Genomic DNA, 18,922 nt, shown 5'->3' with positions numbered 1-18,922 from the left:
CAAGAAAATACAGAACTTATCTCAGCTGTGCCCCTGCTTTGCAAAAAGCCTGATTTTTAAACATATCTACCCAAGCCTTGCAAGAAAATACAGAACTTATCTCAGCTGTGCCCCTGCTTTGCAAAAAGCCTGATTTTTAAACATATCTACCCAAGCCTTGCAAGAAAATACAGAACTTATCTCAGCTGTGCCCCTGCTTTGCAAAAAGCCTGATTTTTAAACATATCTACCCAAGCCTTGCAAGAAAATACAGAACTTATCTCAGCTGTGCCCCTGCTTTGCAAAAAGCCTGATTTTTAAACATATCTACCCAAGCCTTGCAAGAAAATACAGAACTTATCTCAGCTGTGCCCCTGCTTTGCAAAAAGCCTGATTTTTAAACATATCTACCCAAGCCTTGCAAGAAAATACAGAACTTATCTCAGCTGTGCCCCTGCTTTGCAAAAAGCCTGATTTTTAAACATATCTACCCAAGCCTTGCAAGAAAATACAGAACTTATCTCAGCTGTGCCCCTGCTTTGCAAAAAGCCTGATTTTTAAACATATCTACCCAAGCCTTGCAAGAAAATACAGAACTTATCTCAGCTGTGCCCCTGCTTTGCAAAAAGCCTGATTTTTAAACATATCTACCCAAGCCTTGCAAGAAAATACAGAACTTATCTCAGCTGTGCCCCTGCTTTGCAAAAAGCCTGATTTTTAAACATATCTACCCAAGCCTTGCAAGAAAATACAGAACTTATCTCAGCTGTGCCCCTGCTTTGCAAAAAGCCTGATTTTTAAACATATCTACCCAAGCCTTGCAAGAAAATACAGAACTTATCTCAGCTGTGCCCCTGCTTTGCAAAAAGCCTGATTTTTAAACATATCTACCCAAGCCTTGCAAGAAAATACAGAACTTATCTCAGCTGTGCCCCTGCTTTGCAAAAAGCCTGATTTTTAAACATATCTACCCAAGCCTTGCAAGAAAATACAGAACTTATCTCAGCTGTGCCCCTGCTTTGCAAAAAGCCTGATTTTTAAACATATCTACCCAAGCCTTGCAAGAAAATACAGAACTTATCTCAGCTGTGCCCCTGCTTTGCAAAAAGCCTGATTTTTAAACATATCTACCCAAGCCTTGCAAGAAAATACAGAACTTATCTCAGCTGTGCCCCTGCTTTGCAAAAAGCCTGATTTTTAAACATATCTACCCAAGCCTTGCAAGAAAATACAGAACTTATCTCAGCTGTGCCCCTGCTTTGCAAAAAGCCTGATTTTTAAACATATCTACCCAAGCCTTGCAAGAAAATACAGAACTTATCTCAGCTGTGCCCCTGCTTTGCAAAAAGCCTGATTTTTAAACATATCTACCCAAGCCTTGCAAGAAAATACAGAACTTATCTCAGCTGTGCCCCTGCTTTGCAAAAAGCCTGATTTTTAAACATATCTACCCAAGCCTTGCAAGAAAATACAGAACTTATCTCAGCTGTGCCCCTGCTTTGCAAAAAGCCTGATTTTTAAACATATCTACCCAAGCCTTGCAAGAAAATACAGAACTTATCTCAGCTGTGCCCCTGCTTTGCAAAAAGCCTGATTTTTAAACATATCTACCCAAGCCTTGCAAGAAAATACAGAACTTATCTCAGCTGTGCCCCTGCTTTGCAAAAAGCCTGATTTTTAAACATATCTACCCAAGCCTTGCAAGAAAATACAGAACTTATCTCAGCTGTGCCCCTGCTTTGCAAAAAGCCTGATTTTTAAACATATCTACCCAAGCCTTGCAAGAAAATACAGAACTTATCTCAGCTGTGCCCCTGCTTTGCAAAAAGCCTGATTTTTAAACATATCTACCCAAGCCTTGCAAGAAAATACAGAACTTATCTCAGCTGTGCCCCTGCTTTGCAAAAAGCCTGATTTTTAAACATATCTACCCAAGCCTTGCAAGAAAATACAGAACTTATCTCAGCTGTGCCCCTGCTTTGCAAAAAGCCTGATTTTTAAACATATCTACCCAAGCCTTGCAAGAAAATACAGAACTTATCTCAGCTGTGCCCCTGCTTTGCAAAAAGCCTGATTTTTAAACATATCTACCCAAGCCTTGCAAGAAAATACAGAACTTATCTCAGCTGTGCCCCTGCTTTGCAAAAAGCCTGATTTTTAAACATATCTACCCAAGCCTTGCAAGAAAATACAGAACTTATCTCAGCTGTGCCCCTGCTTTGCAAAAAGCCTGATTTTTAAACATATCTACCCAAGCCTTGCAAGAAAATACAGAACTTATCTCAGCTGTGCCCCTGCTTTGCAAAAAGCCTGATTTTTAAACATATCTACCCAAGCCTTGCAAGAAAATACAGAACTTATCTCAGCTGTGCCCCTGCTTTGCAAAAAGCCTGATTTTTAAACATATCTACCCAAGCCTTGCAAGAAAATACAGAACTTATCTCAGCTGTGCCCCTGCTTTGCAAAAAGCCTGATTTTTAAACATATCTACCCAAGCCTTGCAAGAAAATACAGAACTTATCTCAGCTGTGCCCCTGCTTTGCAAAAAGCCTGATTTTTAAACATATCTACCCAAGCCTTGCAAGAAAATACAGAACTTATCTCAGCTGTGCCCCTGCTTTGCAAAAAGCCTGATTTTTAAACATATCTACCCAAGCCTTGCAAGAAAATACAGAACTTATCTCAGCTGTGCCCCTGCTTTGCAAAAAGCCTGATTTTTAAACATATCTACCCAAGCCTTGCAAGAAAATACAGAACTTATCTCAGCTGTGCCCCTGCTTTGCAAAAAGCCTGATTTTTAAACATATCTACCCAAGCCTTGCAAGAAAATACAGAACTTATCTCAGCTGTGCCCCTGCTTTGCAAAAAGCCTGATTTTTAAACATATCTACCCAAGCCTTGCAAGAAAATACAGAACTTATCTCAGCTGTGCCCCTGCTTTGCAAAAAGCCTGATTTTTAAACATATCTACCCAAGCCTTGCAAGAAAATACAGAACTTATCTCAGCTGTGCCCCTGCTTTGCAAAAAGCCTGATTTTTAAACATATCTACCCAAGCCTTGCAAGAAAATACAGAACTTATCTCAGCTGTGCCCCTGCTTTGCAAAAAGCCTGATTTTTAAACATATCTACCCAAGCCTTGCAAGAAAATACAGAACTTATCTCAGCTGTGCCCCTGCTTTGCAAAAAGCCTGATTTTTAAACATATCTACCCAAGCCTTGCAAGAAAATACAGAACTTATCTCAGCTGTGCCCCTGCTTTGCAAAAAGCCTGATTTTTAAACATATCTACCCAAGCCTTGCAAGAAAATACAGAACTTATCTCAGCTGTGCCCCTGCTTTGCAAAAAGCCTGATTTTTAAACATATCTACCCAAGCCTTGCAAGAAAATACAGAACTTATCTCAGCTGTGCCCCTGCTTTGCAAAAAGCCTGATTTTTAAACATATCTACCCAAGCCTTGCAAGAAAATACAGAACTTATCTCAGCTGTGCCCCTGCTTTGCAAAAAGCCTGATTTTTAAACATATCTACCCAAGCCTTGCAAGAAAATACAGAACTTATCTCAGCTGTGCCCCTGCTTTGCAAAAAGCCTGATTTTTAAACATATCTACCCAAGCCTTGCAAGAAAATACAGAACTTATCTCAGCTGTGCCCCTGCTTTGCAAAAAGCCTGATTTTTAAACATATCTACCCAAGCCTTGCAAGAAAATACAGAACTTATCTCAGCTGTGCCCCTGCTTTGCAAAAAGCCTGATTTTTAAACATATCTACCCAAGCCTTGCAAGAAAATACAGAACTTATCTCAGCTGTGCCCCTGCTTTGCAAAAAGCCTGATTTTTAAACATATCTACCCAAGCCTTGCAAGAAAATACAGAACTTATCTCAGCTGTGCCCCTGCTTTGCAAAAAGCCTGATTTTTAAACATATCTACCCAAGCCTTGCAAGAAAATACAGAACTTATCTCAGCTGTGCCCCTGCTTTGCAAAAAGCCTGATTTTTAAACATATCTACCCAAGCCTTGCAAGAAAATACAGAACTTATCTCAGCTGTGCCCCTGCTTTGCAAAAAGCCTGATTTTTAAACATATCTACCCAAGCCTTGCAAGAAAATACAGAACTTATCTCAGCTGTGCCCCTGCTTTGCAAAAAGCCTGATTTTTAAACATATCTACCCAAGCCTTGCAAGAAAATACAGAACTTATCTCAGCTGTGCCCCTGCTTTGCAAAAAGCCTGATTTTTAAACATATCTACCCAAGCCTTGCAAGAAAATACAGAACTTATCTCAGCTGTGCCCCTGCTTTGCAAAAAGCCTGATTTTTAAACATATCTACCCAAGCCTTGCAAGAAAATACAGAACTTATCTCAGCTGTGCCCCTGCTTTGCAAAAAGCCTGATTTTTAAACATATCTACCCAAGCCTTGCAAGAAAATACAGAACTTATCTCAGCTGTGCCCCTGCTTTGCAAAAAGCCTGATTTTTAAACATATCTACCCAAGCCTTGCAAGAAAATACAGAACTTATCTCAGCTGTGCCCCTGCTTTGCAAAAAGCCTGATTTTTAAACATATCTACCCAAGCCTTGCAAGAAAATACAGAACTTATCTCAGCTGTGCCCCTGCTTTGCAAAAAGCCTGATTTTTAAACATATCTACCCAAGCCTTGCAAGAAAATACAGAACTTATCTCAGCTGTGCCCCTGCTTTGCAAAAAGCCTGATTTTTAAACATATCTACCCAAGCCTTGCAAGAAAATACAGAACTTATCTCAGCTGTGCCCCTGCTTTGCAAAAAGCCTGATTTTTAAACATATCTACCCAAGCCTTGCAAGAAAATACAGAACTTATCTCAGCTGTGCCCCTGCTTTGCAAAAAGCCTGATTTTTAAACATATCTACCCAAGCCTTGCAAGAAAATACAGAACTTATCTCAGCTGTGCCCCTGCTTTGCAAAAAGCCTGATTTTTAAACATATCTACCCAAGCCTTGCAAGAAAATACAGAACTTATCTCAGCTGTGCCCCTGCTTTGCAAAAAGCCTGATTTTTAAACATATCTACCCAAGCCTTGCAAGAAAATACAGAACTTATCTCAGCTGTGCCCCTGCTTTGCAAAAAGCCTGATTTTTAAACATATCTACCCAAGCCTTGCAAGAAAATACAGAACTTATCTCAGCTGTGCCCCTGCTTTGCAAAAAGCCTGATTTTTAAACATATCTACCCAAGCCTTGCAAGAAAATACAGAACTTATCTCAGCTGTGCCCCTGCTTTGCAAAAAGCCTGATTTTTAAACATATCTACCCAAGCCTTGCAAGAAAATACAGAACTTATCTCAGCTGTGCCCCTGCTTTGCAAAAAGCCTGATTTTTAAACATATCTACCCAAGCCTTGCAAGAAAATACAGAACTTATCTCAGCTGTGCCCCTGCTTTGCAAAAAGCCTGATTTTTAAACATATCTACCCAAGCCTTGCAAGAAAATACAGAACTTATCTCAGCTGTGCCCCTGCTTTGCAAAAAGCCTGATTTTTAAACATATCTACCCAAGCCTTGCAAGAAAATACAGAACTTATCTCAGCTGTGCCCCTGCTTTGCAAAAAGCCTGATTTTTAAACATATCTACCCAAGCCTTGCAAGAAAATACAGAACTTATCTCAGCTGTGCCCCTGCTTTGCAAAAAGCCTGATTTTTAAACATATCTACCCAAGCCTTGCAAGAAAATACAGAACTTATCTCAGCTGTGCCCCTGCTTTGCAAAAAGCCTGATTTTTAAACATATCTACCCAAGCCTTGCAAGAAAATACAGAACTTATCTCAGCTGTGCCCCTGCTTTGCAAAAAGCCTGATTTTTAAACATATCTACCCAAGCCTTGCAAGAAAATACAGAACTTATCTCAGCTGTGCCCCTGCTTTGCAAAAAGCCTGATTTTTAAACATATCTACCCAAGCCTTGCAAGAAAATACAGAACTTATCTCAGCTGTGCCCCTGCTTTGCAAAAAGCCTGATTTTTAAACATATCTACCCAAGCCTTGCAAGAAAATACAGAACTTATCTCAGCTGTGCCCCTGCTTTGCAAAAAGCCTGATTTTTAAACATATCTACCCAAGCCTTGCAAGAAAATACAGAACTTATCTCAGCTGTGCCCCTGCTTTGCAAAAAGCCTGATTTTTAAACATATCTACCCAAGCCTTGCAAGAAAATACAGAACTTATCTCAGCTGTGCCCCTGCTTTGCAAAAAGCCTGATTTTTAAACATATCTACCCAAGCCTTGCAAGAAAATACAGAACTTATCTCAGCTGTGCCCCTGCTTTGCAAAAAGCCTGATTTTTAAACATATCTACCCAAGCCTTGCAAGAAAATACAGAACTTATCTCAGCTGTGCCCCTGCTTTGCAAAAAGCCTGATTTTTAAACATATCTACCCAAGCCTTGCAAGAAAATACAGAACTTATCTCAGCTGTGCCCCTGCTTTGCAAAAAGCCTGATTTTTAAACATATCTACCCAAGCCTTGCAAGAAAATACAGAACTTATCTCAGCTGTGCCCCTGCTTTGCAAAAAGCCTGATTTTTAAACATATCTACCCAAGCCTTGCAAGAAAATACAGAACTTATCTCAGCTGTGCCCCTGCTTTGCAAAAAGCCTGATTTTTAAACATATCTACCCAAGCCTTGCAAGAAAATACAGAACTTATCTCAGCTGTGCCCCTGCTTTGCAAAAAGCCTGATTTTTAAACATATCTACCCAAGCCTTGCAAGAAAATACAGAACTTATCTCAGCTGTGCCCCTGCTTTGCAAAAAGCCTGATTTTTAAACATATCTACCCAAGCCTTGCAAGAAAATACAGAACTTATCTCAGCTGTGCCCCTGCTTTGCAAAAAGCCTGATTTTTAAACATATCTACCCAAGCCTTGCAAGAAAATACAGAACTTATCTCAGCTGTGCCCCTGCTTTGCAAAAAGCCTGATTTTTAAACATATCTACCCAAGCCTTGCAAGAAAATACAGAACTTATCTCAGCTGTGCCCCTGCTTTGCAAAAAGCCTGATTTTTAAACATATCTACCCAAGCCTTGCAAGAAAATACAGAACTTATCTCAGCTGTGCCCCTGCTTTGCAAAAAGCCTGATTTTAAAACATATCTACCCAAGCCTTGCAAGAAAATACAGAACTTATCTCAGCTGTGCCCCTGCTTTGCAAAAAGCCTGATTTTTAAACATATCTACCCAAGCCTTGCAAGAAAATACAGAACTTATCTCAGCTGTGCCCCTGCTTTGCAAAAAGCCTGATTTTTAAACATATCTACCCAAGCCTTGCAAGAAAATACAGAACTTATCTCAGCTGTGCCCCTGCTTTGCAAAAAGCCTGATTTTTAAACATATCTACCCAAGCCTTGCAAGAAAATACAGAACTTATCTCAGCTGTGCCCCTGCTTTGCAAAAAGCCTGATTTTTAAACATATCTACCCAAGCCTTGCAAGAAAATACAGAACTTATCTCAGCTGTGCCCCTGCTTTGCAAAAAGCCTGATTTTTAAACATATCTACCCAAGCCTTGCAAGAAAATACAGAACTTATCTCAGCTGTGCCCCTGCTTTGCAAAAAGCCTGATTTTTAAACATATCTACCCAAGCCTTGCAAGAAAATACAGAACTTATCTCAGCTGTGCCCCTGCTTTGCAAAAAGCCTGATTTTTAAACATATCTACCCAAGCCTTGCAAGAAAATACAGAACTTATCTCAGCTGTGCCCCTGCTTTGCAAAAAGCCTGATTTTTAAACATATCTACCCAAGCCTTGCAAGAAAATACAGAACTTATCTCAGCTGTGCCCCTGCTTTGCAAAAAGCCTGATTTTTAAACATATCTACCCAAGCCTTGCAAGAAAATACAGAACTTATCTCAGCTGTGCCCCTGCTTTGCAAAAAGCCTGATTTTTAAACATATCTACCCAAGCCTTGCAAGAAAATACAGAACTTATCTCAGCTGTGCCCCTGCTTTGCAAAAAGCCTGATTTTTAAACATATCTACCCAAGCCTTGCAAGAAAATACAGAACTTATCTCAGCTGTGCCCCTGCTTTGCAAAAAGCCTGATTTTTAAACATATCTACCCAAGCCTTGCAAGAAAATACAGAACTTATCTCAGCTGTGCCCCTGCTTTGCAAAAAGCCTGATTTTTAAACATATCTACCCAAGCCTTGCAAGAAAATACAGAACTTATCTCAGCTGTGCCCCTGCTTTGCAAAAAGCCTGATTTTTAAACATATCTACCCAAGCCTTGCAAGAAAATACAGAACTTATCTCAGCTGTGCCCCTGCTTTGCAAAAAGCCTGATTTTAAAACATATCTACCCAAGCCTTGCAAGAAAATACAGAACTTATCTCAGCTGTGCCCCTGCTTTGCAAAAAGCCTGATTTTTAAACATATCTACCCAAGCCTTGCAAGAAAATACAGAACTTATCTCAGCTGTGCCCCTGCTTTGCAAAAAGCCTGATTTTTAAACATATCTACCCAAGCCTTGCAAGAAAATACAGAACTTATCTCAGCTGTGCCCCTGCTTTGCAAAAAGCCTGATTTTTAAACATATCTACCCAAGCCTTGCAAGAAAATACAGAACTTATCTCAGCTGTGCCCCTGCTTTGCAAAAAGCCTGATTTTTAAACATATCTACCCAAGCCTTGCAAGAAAATACAGAACTTATCTCAGCTGTGCCCCTGCTTTGCAAAAAGCCTGATTTTTAAACATATCTACCCAAGCCTTGCAAGAAAATACAGAACTTATCTCAGCTGTGCCCCTGCTTTGCAAAAAGCCTGATTTTTAAACATATCTACCCAAGCCTTGCAAGAAAATACAGAACTTATCTCAGCTGTGCCCCTGCTTTGCAAAAAGCCTGATTTTTAAACATATCTACCCAAGCCTTGCAAGAAAATACAGAACTTATCTCAGCTGTGCCCCTGCTTTGCAAAAAGCCTGATTTTTAAACATATCTACCCAAGCCTTGCAAGAAAATACAGAACTTATCTCAGCTGTGCCCCTGCTTTGCAAAAAGCCTGATTTTTAAACATATCTACCCAAGCCTTGCAAGAAAATACAGAACTTATCTCAGCTGTGCCCCGGCTTTGCAAAAAGCCTGATTTTTAAACATATCTACCCAAGCCTTGCAAGAAAATACAGAACTTATCTCAGCTGTGCCCCTGCTTTGCAAAAAGCCTGATTTTTAAACATATCTACCCAAGCCTTGCAAGAAAATACAGAACTTATCTCAGCTGTGCCCCTGCTTTGCAAAAAGCCTGATTTTTAAACATATCTACCCAAGCCTTGCAAGAAAATACAGAACTTATCTCAGCTGTGCCCCTGCTTTGCAAAAAGCCTGATTTTTAAACATATCTACCCAAGCCTTGCAAGAAAATACAGAACTTATCTCAGCTGTGCCCCTGCTTTGCAAAAAGCCTGATTTTTAAACATATCTACCCAAGCCTTGCAAGAAAATACAGAACTTATCTCAGCTGTGCCCCTGCTTTGCAAAAAGACTGATTTTTAAACATATCTACCCAAGCCTTGCAAGAAAATACAGAACTTATCTCAGCTGTGCCCCTGCTTTGCAAAAAGACTGATTTTTAAACATATCTACCCAAGCCTTGCAAGAAAATACAGAACTTATCTCAGCTGTGCCCCTGCTTTGCAAAAAGCCTGATTTTTAAACATATCTACCCAAGCCTTGCAAGAAAATACAGAACTTATCTCAGCTGTGCCCCTGCTTTGCAAAAAGCCTGATTTTTAAAACATATCTACCCAAGCCTTGCAAGAAAATACAGAACTTATCTCAGCTGTGCCCCTGCTTTGCAAAAAGCCTGATTTTTAAACATATCTACCCAAGCCTTGCAAGAAATACAGAACTTATCTCAGCTGTGCCCCTGCTTTGCAAAAAGCCTGATTTTTAAACATATCTACCCAAGCCTTGCAAGAAAATACAGAACTTATCTCAGCTGTGCCCCTGCTTTGCAAAAAGGTAGATCCTGCAAGATAGTTATATCATTATATTTAACCTACCCTGTTATTTTCTGATGTGTGTATTGTTATACGTATTGGCTATTTATTGTTTTGTTTTTATGATTTAATATGCATATTTTATTACCATTATGTCTGACCATTATGTTAAAAGTTAGTTTAATCAGCTAAGGCCATGTGTCTTTTTTGGACTTTAATGGTTTTATTCCCCTACATGAATACCTCTGTGTTATCTCTGTAATTTTAACTTTCCCTGTGTTTTTGCTTTTATGACCCTTAGCTCAAATGTTCATAGATATTCCCTCCCCATTCCTCTAAATGTTTGCAGCCCAATCTGACGCTAATTTATCTCTCTCCTTTAGCCTGATTTTTAAACATATCTACCCAAGCCTTGCAAGAAAATACAGAACTTATCTCAGCTGTGCCCCTGCTTTGCAAAAAGGTAGATCCTGCAAGATAGTTTCCCTCCCACCCTGCCCTTCACCCCACCCACCCCAGGCTCATTTCTTCCTTTATAGATAGTCTCCCACACTTATTTCATTCTCCTTAAATGACAGCTGCAACCACTGATCAGCACATCCTTCCTTCTACTTAACCCTATAGAATAAATACCCTCTCTTCCTACATATAGCTATATATCACACATCAATAGTGTATATACTTTTCAATTTTATTTTTTATCTACACACCTCATACCACTAACATGAATCCAAATATATCCTTACTGTTATTCATGATAACCCTTTTCTCACTCCAATTTGGTTCACATAATAACCGCCATAAGCACACACCTCAAACTGGAAAACAAATTATCATACATCATGGCCTGCTCTGTTGCTGTAACTTATCTGCTGAGTGCTGGTGGAGGGTTATAAAAAATAACCCTCCTACCCCCACCTCACAATATTATAAAGTATCACATTCACTATATGGCCAATCAAAAATGATTTCCAAATTCCTATTCCTTATGTTACTTGCCCTTGCAAATGACGTAGAGTCTAACCCTGGTCCCCTAACAAATTCCATTCCTAGCCTTCCAGCTAAGAAAGGCCTCTCCTTTGTGCACTGTAATATCCGCAGCTTACTACCGAAAATTGATGCACTGCAAGCTTGGTGTTTACAATACAAACCCAAAATCATTGTGATCTCTGAATCGTGGCTAACCCGCAAAATACCTGACTCTGCCATTGCAATACATGGATATTCATGCCATAGAAATGATAGAGCAAAGAGAGGAGGTGGCATTGTAATTTATGTTGACAATTCCACAAAGTTCACCCCCTTACAAAAATCTAGCTCTCCTGCCACCTTTGATTTCCTTTCTGGCAAAATTGAGATCCCGTGCAGTAAATCAATCATTGTTGCAGGAATCTACCGCCCACCAAGCTCCCCTGTGCATTCCATTTCGGACATAGCACAGCTCCTTAGTGAATCCATAACTCAAAACCCAAAAAGTGAAATTTTGGTTTTTGGAGATTTTAACATCGATTGGCTGAATCCAAAAAATAACAGTTGTCGCTCGCTGTTTAAATCTTTGCATCTAACGCAATTAATCTCCTCCCCAACTCGCATAAACATCAAAAGCCATAATCATACCCTGCTCGACTGGATTCTCTCCACTTCTCCCGACCGAATCCAGGAGGCAGGTGTTCTCCCTAACAATTTCAGTGACCACTGCTTAGTGTACTGCGTGCGCAAAATAAAGGCAACTAAATCCTCTCCCAAGGTTACAATCACCAGGTCCTTCAAAAAATTTAATCTTCAATCATTTCTAAATGACATCAAGAACCTCCCCTGGCACAGATTAAACCTAATCCCAGATCTAGACTCTGCAGTTGAATTCTTTCAGTCTGAACTCCTACAAGTTTGGAATTTACATGCACCGCTGCGTAAGGTGAGAGTAAAAGGAGCACACTTGAATTGGATCACAGCTGACCTCATTCAAATGTACCAATTTCGGGATTCATTGTGGTCAAAGTTCAAGCATACTGGCTCTATGAATGATCACTGTGTATATAGAAAATGGCGAAATATATGTACTAAACAAACAAAATTGGCTAAGGCGCAATATTTCTGTGAAAATCTGAACAATAATATATGTAACCCTAGAAAGTTTTGGAAACTCATAAATAACTTGCAAAATCCACCAATCCACTCCCAACCCTCCACTGTCAATGTGGATAACCAAAACCTGCAACTCCCCTTAGAAGTAGCAAATGCCTTTAACAATTATTTTGTAGGATGCTCCACCACCCTGATTGACAAACTAATAAATGGCACGCATCCTGAAGCTACAAATGTGGATCAGGCCCCACTAAAACAGCAAAGACCCAATATAGAAAAGTTCAATTTTAGACCTGTACCCTTCAATGTCATTAAGAAACACCTCGATAATCTAAAAATGAAAAACCAGTCAGGACCTGATCAAATCCCAGCAATGCTGTTGAAGCTCAGTGCGCCGGCAATTGCTAAGCCTGTTGCAACCCTAATTAACGAATCCTTGGTGTCTGGATACATACCCAAACTCTGGAAAACTGCAAGAGTAGTGCCTATTCATAAAAGTGGGGAGTTAACCTTGGTTTCTAACTATCGTCCTATATCACTGCTCCCTGTATTGTCAAAAATCCTAGAAAAATGCGTCCATACGCAATTATGCGAGTATTACCAACTTTCTAACTATCTGACCCCTGATCAATCAGGTTTCAGACCGAATCACTCCACTACAACTGCCCTCCTAAAAGTTTGCAACGACATCCAAACTGCCATGGAACAAGGAGACCTAACTGGAGCTATTTTCCTTGATTTTGCAAAGGCTTTTGACACAGTGGACCATGACCTACTACTTCTCAAACTAAAAAACTCTGGTATTGCTGATCACCCGTTAACCTGGTTTAAATCATATGTATCGGATCGATCACAATATGTCTCTGTCTCTAACATTGACTCCCTCCCTCTCCCAGTCACGTGTGGTGTTCCCCAAGGTTCCATTCTCGGCCCCCTACTATTCACATTATTTATAAATGATTTGCCTAATGTCTGCAAATCCTCAACTGTACACATGTACGCAGACTACACGGTAATCTATGCAAACAAATCTGATCTGCTGCAGCTTGAAACAGTGCTCCAAGACCAGTTCACAGAGGTAGAAAAGTGGATCTCGAAAAACAAACTCTTCCTAAACACTGACAAAACGGTCACAATGATCTTTGGAATGGGACCTAAAATACATAAATTACAAAATTCCCATCTTCGCATCAAAACAAAATCCAATTGCACGCTGACCGCAGTCCACTCTTTTAAATACTTAGGTATGTTGTTAGACCCCAATCTATCTTTTGGACTCCACATAGAAAAAATTGCCTCTAAACTTTATCCAAAACTAGGTGCCCTGTACAGAAACAAATCTTGCCTCAGCCCTACAGTAAAGGAAAAGATTGTACAGCAAATGCTGATGCCTATCTTGGATTATGGGGACATAGTATATGCACCTGCTCCGCAAACTCACCTTAATAAACTAAATACGTTATATAACTCGCTCTGCCGCTTTGTGCTACAATGTAACTACAGGACCCACCATTGTGACATGCTAAAAGAATCTAAACTGGCTGTCGCTAGAATCCAGACGCACCCTCCATCTTTCCTGCCTTGTCTTTAAGAGCCTTTCTGGGAAGCTCCCACCCTACCTGAGCAGAATGCTCTCCCCTGCTATTCCCACCTCCTATAACCTCCGATCCAATAACAGCACATTATTTAGCTTGCCTCAATACAAAAAAAAAAGCAGCTCGATCCTCCTTTTCCTACAGAGCGCCACAATTATGGAATGACCTCCCTCACACTTTAAAAACTTCCCCAAGCCTAAAATCCTTTAAGAGATCCCTCTATACATATCTCAAAACAGAATGCTCCTGTCATGGTTGATTAAATATTTCATACCTGCTCTATGTTAAATGTTTGCATATAATGTGTATTTTTATTATTGTTTTTGTATTTTATTGTACCCTATTGTATCAATGCAATGTTTTGTGATCCCAGGACATACTTGAAAACGAGAGAAATCTCAATGTATCCTTCCTGGTAAAATATTTTATATATAAATAAATAAATAAATTTATAACTGTCCCTGATAACGTCCTGCTGATTATTTTAAATAAATGTTTACTTTTTATTCAAATCCTGTGAGTATGCTCTAACTTGCGCCACCAAAGTTGTACTGAAGTTGCTGCACTATTGTGAGCTTTTGTTTGCTTTTGGAGGTGAGAAGGGCTGAAGTATTTTTGTCTACAGAGGACGTGGACAGCTTTGATCACTTAAAGTGATACAGCGCCGCCAATTCAACTACAGATCTTTAGACTATAATACAAGGCGTTCATTTGTATGTTCCTGTTTCAACACGTTGAATAAAATACATTTTCTTTTCCATCAAGTCTGGGATCATTGGGGATTTGTTTGTCTTGATTGATTATTCTTTAGACTATAGTAAGCTAATAATGCAAGAGTAAATATGTAAGCATGTACTGTTTTGCATTAGAATGTTTCTTTAACAAAGTCAATATAAGTCTAAAGTACCATGCAGCAACAACATTCTGCCACACTCATCACGTTTTCTGCCACATACTCTCCACCACAATACAAGGGAACCACACCCATTAGTGTCTCTAACTCAATGGAGCCACTTTACCAAACGGTCAATCGGCCCCAATGTAGCTGTTTCCGTGCAAGCCTTTAGCAGTTAAGACCGCTGCTCCTTAACTGGTACGCCGCCTCTGAGCGGCGTACAGCAATCAACCCGATCAAATACAAATCTGCAGGGGGGCAGCATTGCACAAGCAGTTCACTTGTTCAATGCTGAATGCGGACACCGTATGCTGTCCGCATTCAGCGATGTCTGGCGGACATGATACGCTACAGCGTATCCTGTCCGCCAGACTTTCATAATTCCGGCCCCAATATATTTATCTTTCTAGATTTTCAGTTCACCATAGTAAATTAAATCTTGATTGTAGCTAACCGTCTTCATCATGACTAACTCAAATAATGGTTACAGAGCCCTAATTAATACTTCTATAAGAGTAGTTTGAGCGCATACTTTGTATACAGTTTTGCTAGAGAACTTAATTAAGTAAATAAGCAATCAGCTTTAAGAGGAGGCCTCGGTATCACAACCTAAGGGAACTATTTTTGAAGCTTTCAATGCAACTTTGGAGCCCTTGGGATGAACCCTCACTCTTGCAAGCCGGAAACCACAAGTTAAGAAGCACCAGATGCTGAATTGGAGGCCATGAACTCGGACAGGCAGGTTACCTGCTTGGGAACATTGTCCTCCAACATTTTTTTTAGAAAAGGAATCAACTTCTGGGGCAAAGATGCAAAAAAAAAAAACCGTGAGTCTCAAAGCTTATAACAGGGCATTTCGTAAAAAAAAAGCTTTATTCCATCAGAGACATAAAATTCATTTTAAAAAAAGGTCATGACACATAGCAGTATATGCCTTACACGTTTCGGCAGGAAAAAACGCAGCCTTACTCATAGACATGAAATTCTGGGGCACACAATTTAAAGCTTTAATTCATTTTAGCGTATACTAAAACTGTGTGCAATGGGTAACATATATTTAAATAATATGTATTTTCATTAATTGCAGGACAACCATTTGAAAACACCATGATTATGAATGCTGCTGTTGCCAACATCATTGTTTCCATATTACTAGATCATAGATATGATTATGAGGATCCAGTGTTACTCAGACTAATGAAAACTGTACATGAAAATATAAAGCATTTGGGGCATCCAATGGTCATGGTAAGTTCTTGCTCTAACCATGATTAGAAGTGGATAATTCTGAAGTTAGCACCTAAGGATAGATTATTTTACTCGGTTTTTAAAATTCAATACTATGACATGACAGTCAGTAGGTTAGTTAGATAGAATATTGTGACTACAACTACTACACATGTGATCAAAGGGAACTTAGCCCTTTTACAGAGCAATGGCATTCTTATTGCATCACACACCTATCTGATCAAACACGTCAATTCATTTAGTTGTATCACCAATTCCTTTAATTATAAATTATATGTTTGATGTATAGATTTAGCATGCAGCACATCACTCATTGTCCTGCATCAATTGTATTGTACTCTGTGTAATTCCATTAACACATGTTTAGTACTGTGCAATAATCTGGCACAATCTCCTTGGTTAAAAATCAATTAGTTAAACCATGGTGCCACTTTGATGTAGTTAAAGGAACATGAAACACACAATTTTTCTTTCATGATTTAGATAGAGTATACCATTTTAAACAATTTTCCATTTTACATCTATTATCTAATTTTCTTCCATCTTTTGGTATTCTTTGTTGAAGGAGCAGCAATATATTAATTCTACTGGGAGTTAGCTGAGGCCAATGACAAGAGACATATATGTGCAGACACCAATCAGCAGCTACTAAGCCTACCTAATTATACTTTTCAACAAAGAATACAAAAAGAACAAAACAAATTTGATAATAGAAATAAATGGGAAAGTTGTTAAAAATTGCATGCTATATCTGAATCATAAAAGGCAAAAAATGGGTTTAAAGGGACATTAAACACTTTGAGATGGAAAAACAAATGATAAATTGTATATATAAAACAACTCTGCAATATACTTTCATTATTTATTTTGTCCTCTTTGCCTGTAATTCCATTCTGAAATTGTGAGCTTTTCAGTTCCTGTTAGAAATGGAAGTGCAGAACACTGTTAAATTCAACACAACCATTGGCTGCACACTCTAGTGACCTATTTATAACTGTCCCTAATTGGCCACAGCAGAGAAGGTAACACAAGTTACAACATGGCAGCTCCCAGTGTTTTATAGACACTAAAACTTTGCACTTATTTTGTCACCTTTTTAAACAACTAATGAAACTTTAAAGGGATACTAAACCCAATTATTTTATTTCATGATTCAGATAGAGCATGAGATTTTAAGCACCTTTCTAATTTACTCCTATTATCAACTTTTCTTTGTTCTCATGCTATCTTGATTTGAAAAAGCAGTACTGTAAGCTTTAGAGCCAGACCATTTTTTGTTCAGAACATGGGTAGCACTTTCTGATTTGTGGCTAAATGTAGCAAACCAATCAGCAGCTCTACCAAGGTGCTGAACTAAAAAATGGGCCTGCTCCTAACCTTTTATTACTGCTTTTTCAAATCAAGATAACATGAGAACAAAGAAAAATTGATAATAGGAGTAAATTAGAAAGTTGCTAAAAATTGCATGCTCTATCTGAATCATGAAAGAAAAAATGAGGGGTTAGTATCCCTTTAAACAATACATCTACATGTTACTCATGGACTAATCTTTTCTTTTAATGCATCATTCTATCTAGCATGTATTTAGTGTTTAATGTCCCTTTAATGACCTTTTAATTGATGAGCACTTATGCATATATAGGTTTTTAACTAGCTCTCCTTAGACTCCCTACTGTAGATGTCTTTCTATTTTCCATATCCTCTTTTCTCCTTGTGTCCATCACATACTTAGTTATATATAACTAACCCATGAAAGAAAGCATGGCTGCTGCCTCATCAAGATGCCAAACACACAGCATAGTAGCCATAACTATATTATTAACTTAGAAGATCGTAAAAATGACACTACCCCCGATTAGAATAATCAATCACCCATTTTACGATAATTACAATATTCCCCTAGGGGTCATAAAAAGTATTCCCCTCTTCATAATGTTTCCTTCTCTCTTTCCAATCACTTCCAGTATCTTTGCATGTCTGTCAATCTGTCTGTCTGCCCACTTGGTACAGGTACAAACTAATTGCAGCAAATGGTCTTCCCCAAAACTAAGCTTAAAGGGCCATGAAACCCTCATTTTTTCTTTCATGATTTAGAAAGAGAATGTAATTTTAAACATCTTTCTAATTTACTTATATTATCTAATTTGTTTTATTCTCTTGATATTCTTTGCTGAAAAGCATATCTAGATATGCTCAGTAGCTGCTGATTGGTTGCTGCACATAGAAGCCTCGTGTGATTGGCTCACCATGTGCATTGCTTTTTCTTCAACTAAGGATATCTAAACAATGAAGCAAAATAAATAATAGAAGTAAATTGTAATGTTGTTTAAATTTCTATTCTCTATCTGAATCATGAAAGAAAGATTTTGGGTTTAGTGGCCCTTTAATATCTACTTTCTTAAAGTTAGTAATTTGCACAGATTGAGAAGGAATCTATTTTCATATTTATGACAAAACATAACTGTTTTGTATTTCTTTAAATTTTAATCTTATTTGCATTCTATTGCATATGTTTATATAATGGTGTCCAACTTTATAAAGTAGAAAAAACTGTAATTAGAGCAGATGAAATGATGCCAGGATTAATGTAAAGTTTTAAGCATCTTCTATCTTGATTTCCATCAATTATAGTCATGTTTAGTGCAGTCTACAATTGTTTGTTTGTTTTTAAATAGTGAAGGCGTTAAGTTTAATAACTGATCTCAAAATATCTCAGGAGACTTCAAAATAATGTTGCTATTATATATGGCATGTTTTTGGTATACAGCCCTTGATATTGATATTGTTGTGTATAAATGCATTCTGTAGGTATTCTGAAGAGGATTTGTATGGTTTTAGATGTGTTTCTAAATTGGACTTACGTTTTGAGGCTCTTAAAATTCAACCTTTTTTAGCTGTAATTGAGCATAAAGGGGAGTGGCCCAGGCAGCTGATAGTGAGGCTGGATCCTCTAGGGACAGGGCTAAGTTATCCTGAGGTGGTGCCTAATCAGGGAAGTTCACAAGTTATATAACAGTACAAATATGCAGGGGAGGAACTATCATTGGTGCAGCAGGTGCAATGGCACCAAGGCCAAAGAGTTGGGCCCAAAGCAGCCAGTTTATACAGAGGTATGTGCAGAATGTGTACAATCCTAATGCAGGGGAGACTTTA

At 38.7% G+C, this 18,922-nt stretch overlaps 1 protein-coding gene across 7 annotated transcripts in view; it reads left to right on the top strand.

Moving 5' to 3' along the window:
- Nucleotides 1–18,922, top strand: part of LOC128655963 (cytochrome P450 2K6) — a 102,705-nt gene that overhangs the window by 48,767 nt on the left and 35,016 nt on the right. For all 7 annotated transcript variants that reach the window (XM_053709580.1, XM_053709575.1, XM_053709576.1 and 4 more), the window contains one exon: nt 15,609–15,769. In XM_053709580.1, coding sequence (XP_053565555.1) covers nt 15,609–15,769 — 161 coding nt within the window. The remainder of the gene's footprint in view (nt 1–15,608; nt 15,770–18,922) is intronic.

Source organism: Bombina bombina, chromosome 4 (assembly GCF_027579735.1).
Source record: "Bombina bombina isolate aBomBom1 chromosome 4, aBomBom1.pri, whole genome shotgun sequence".
In the NCBI taxonomy this organism is placed as follows: Eukaryota; Metazoa; Chordata; class Amphibia; order Anura; family Bombinatoridae; genus Bombina; species Bombina bombina.
Note: the sequence above shows the minus strand (reverse complement) of the source record. Positions and strands in the feature narration are given on the sequence as shown.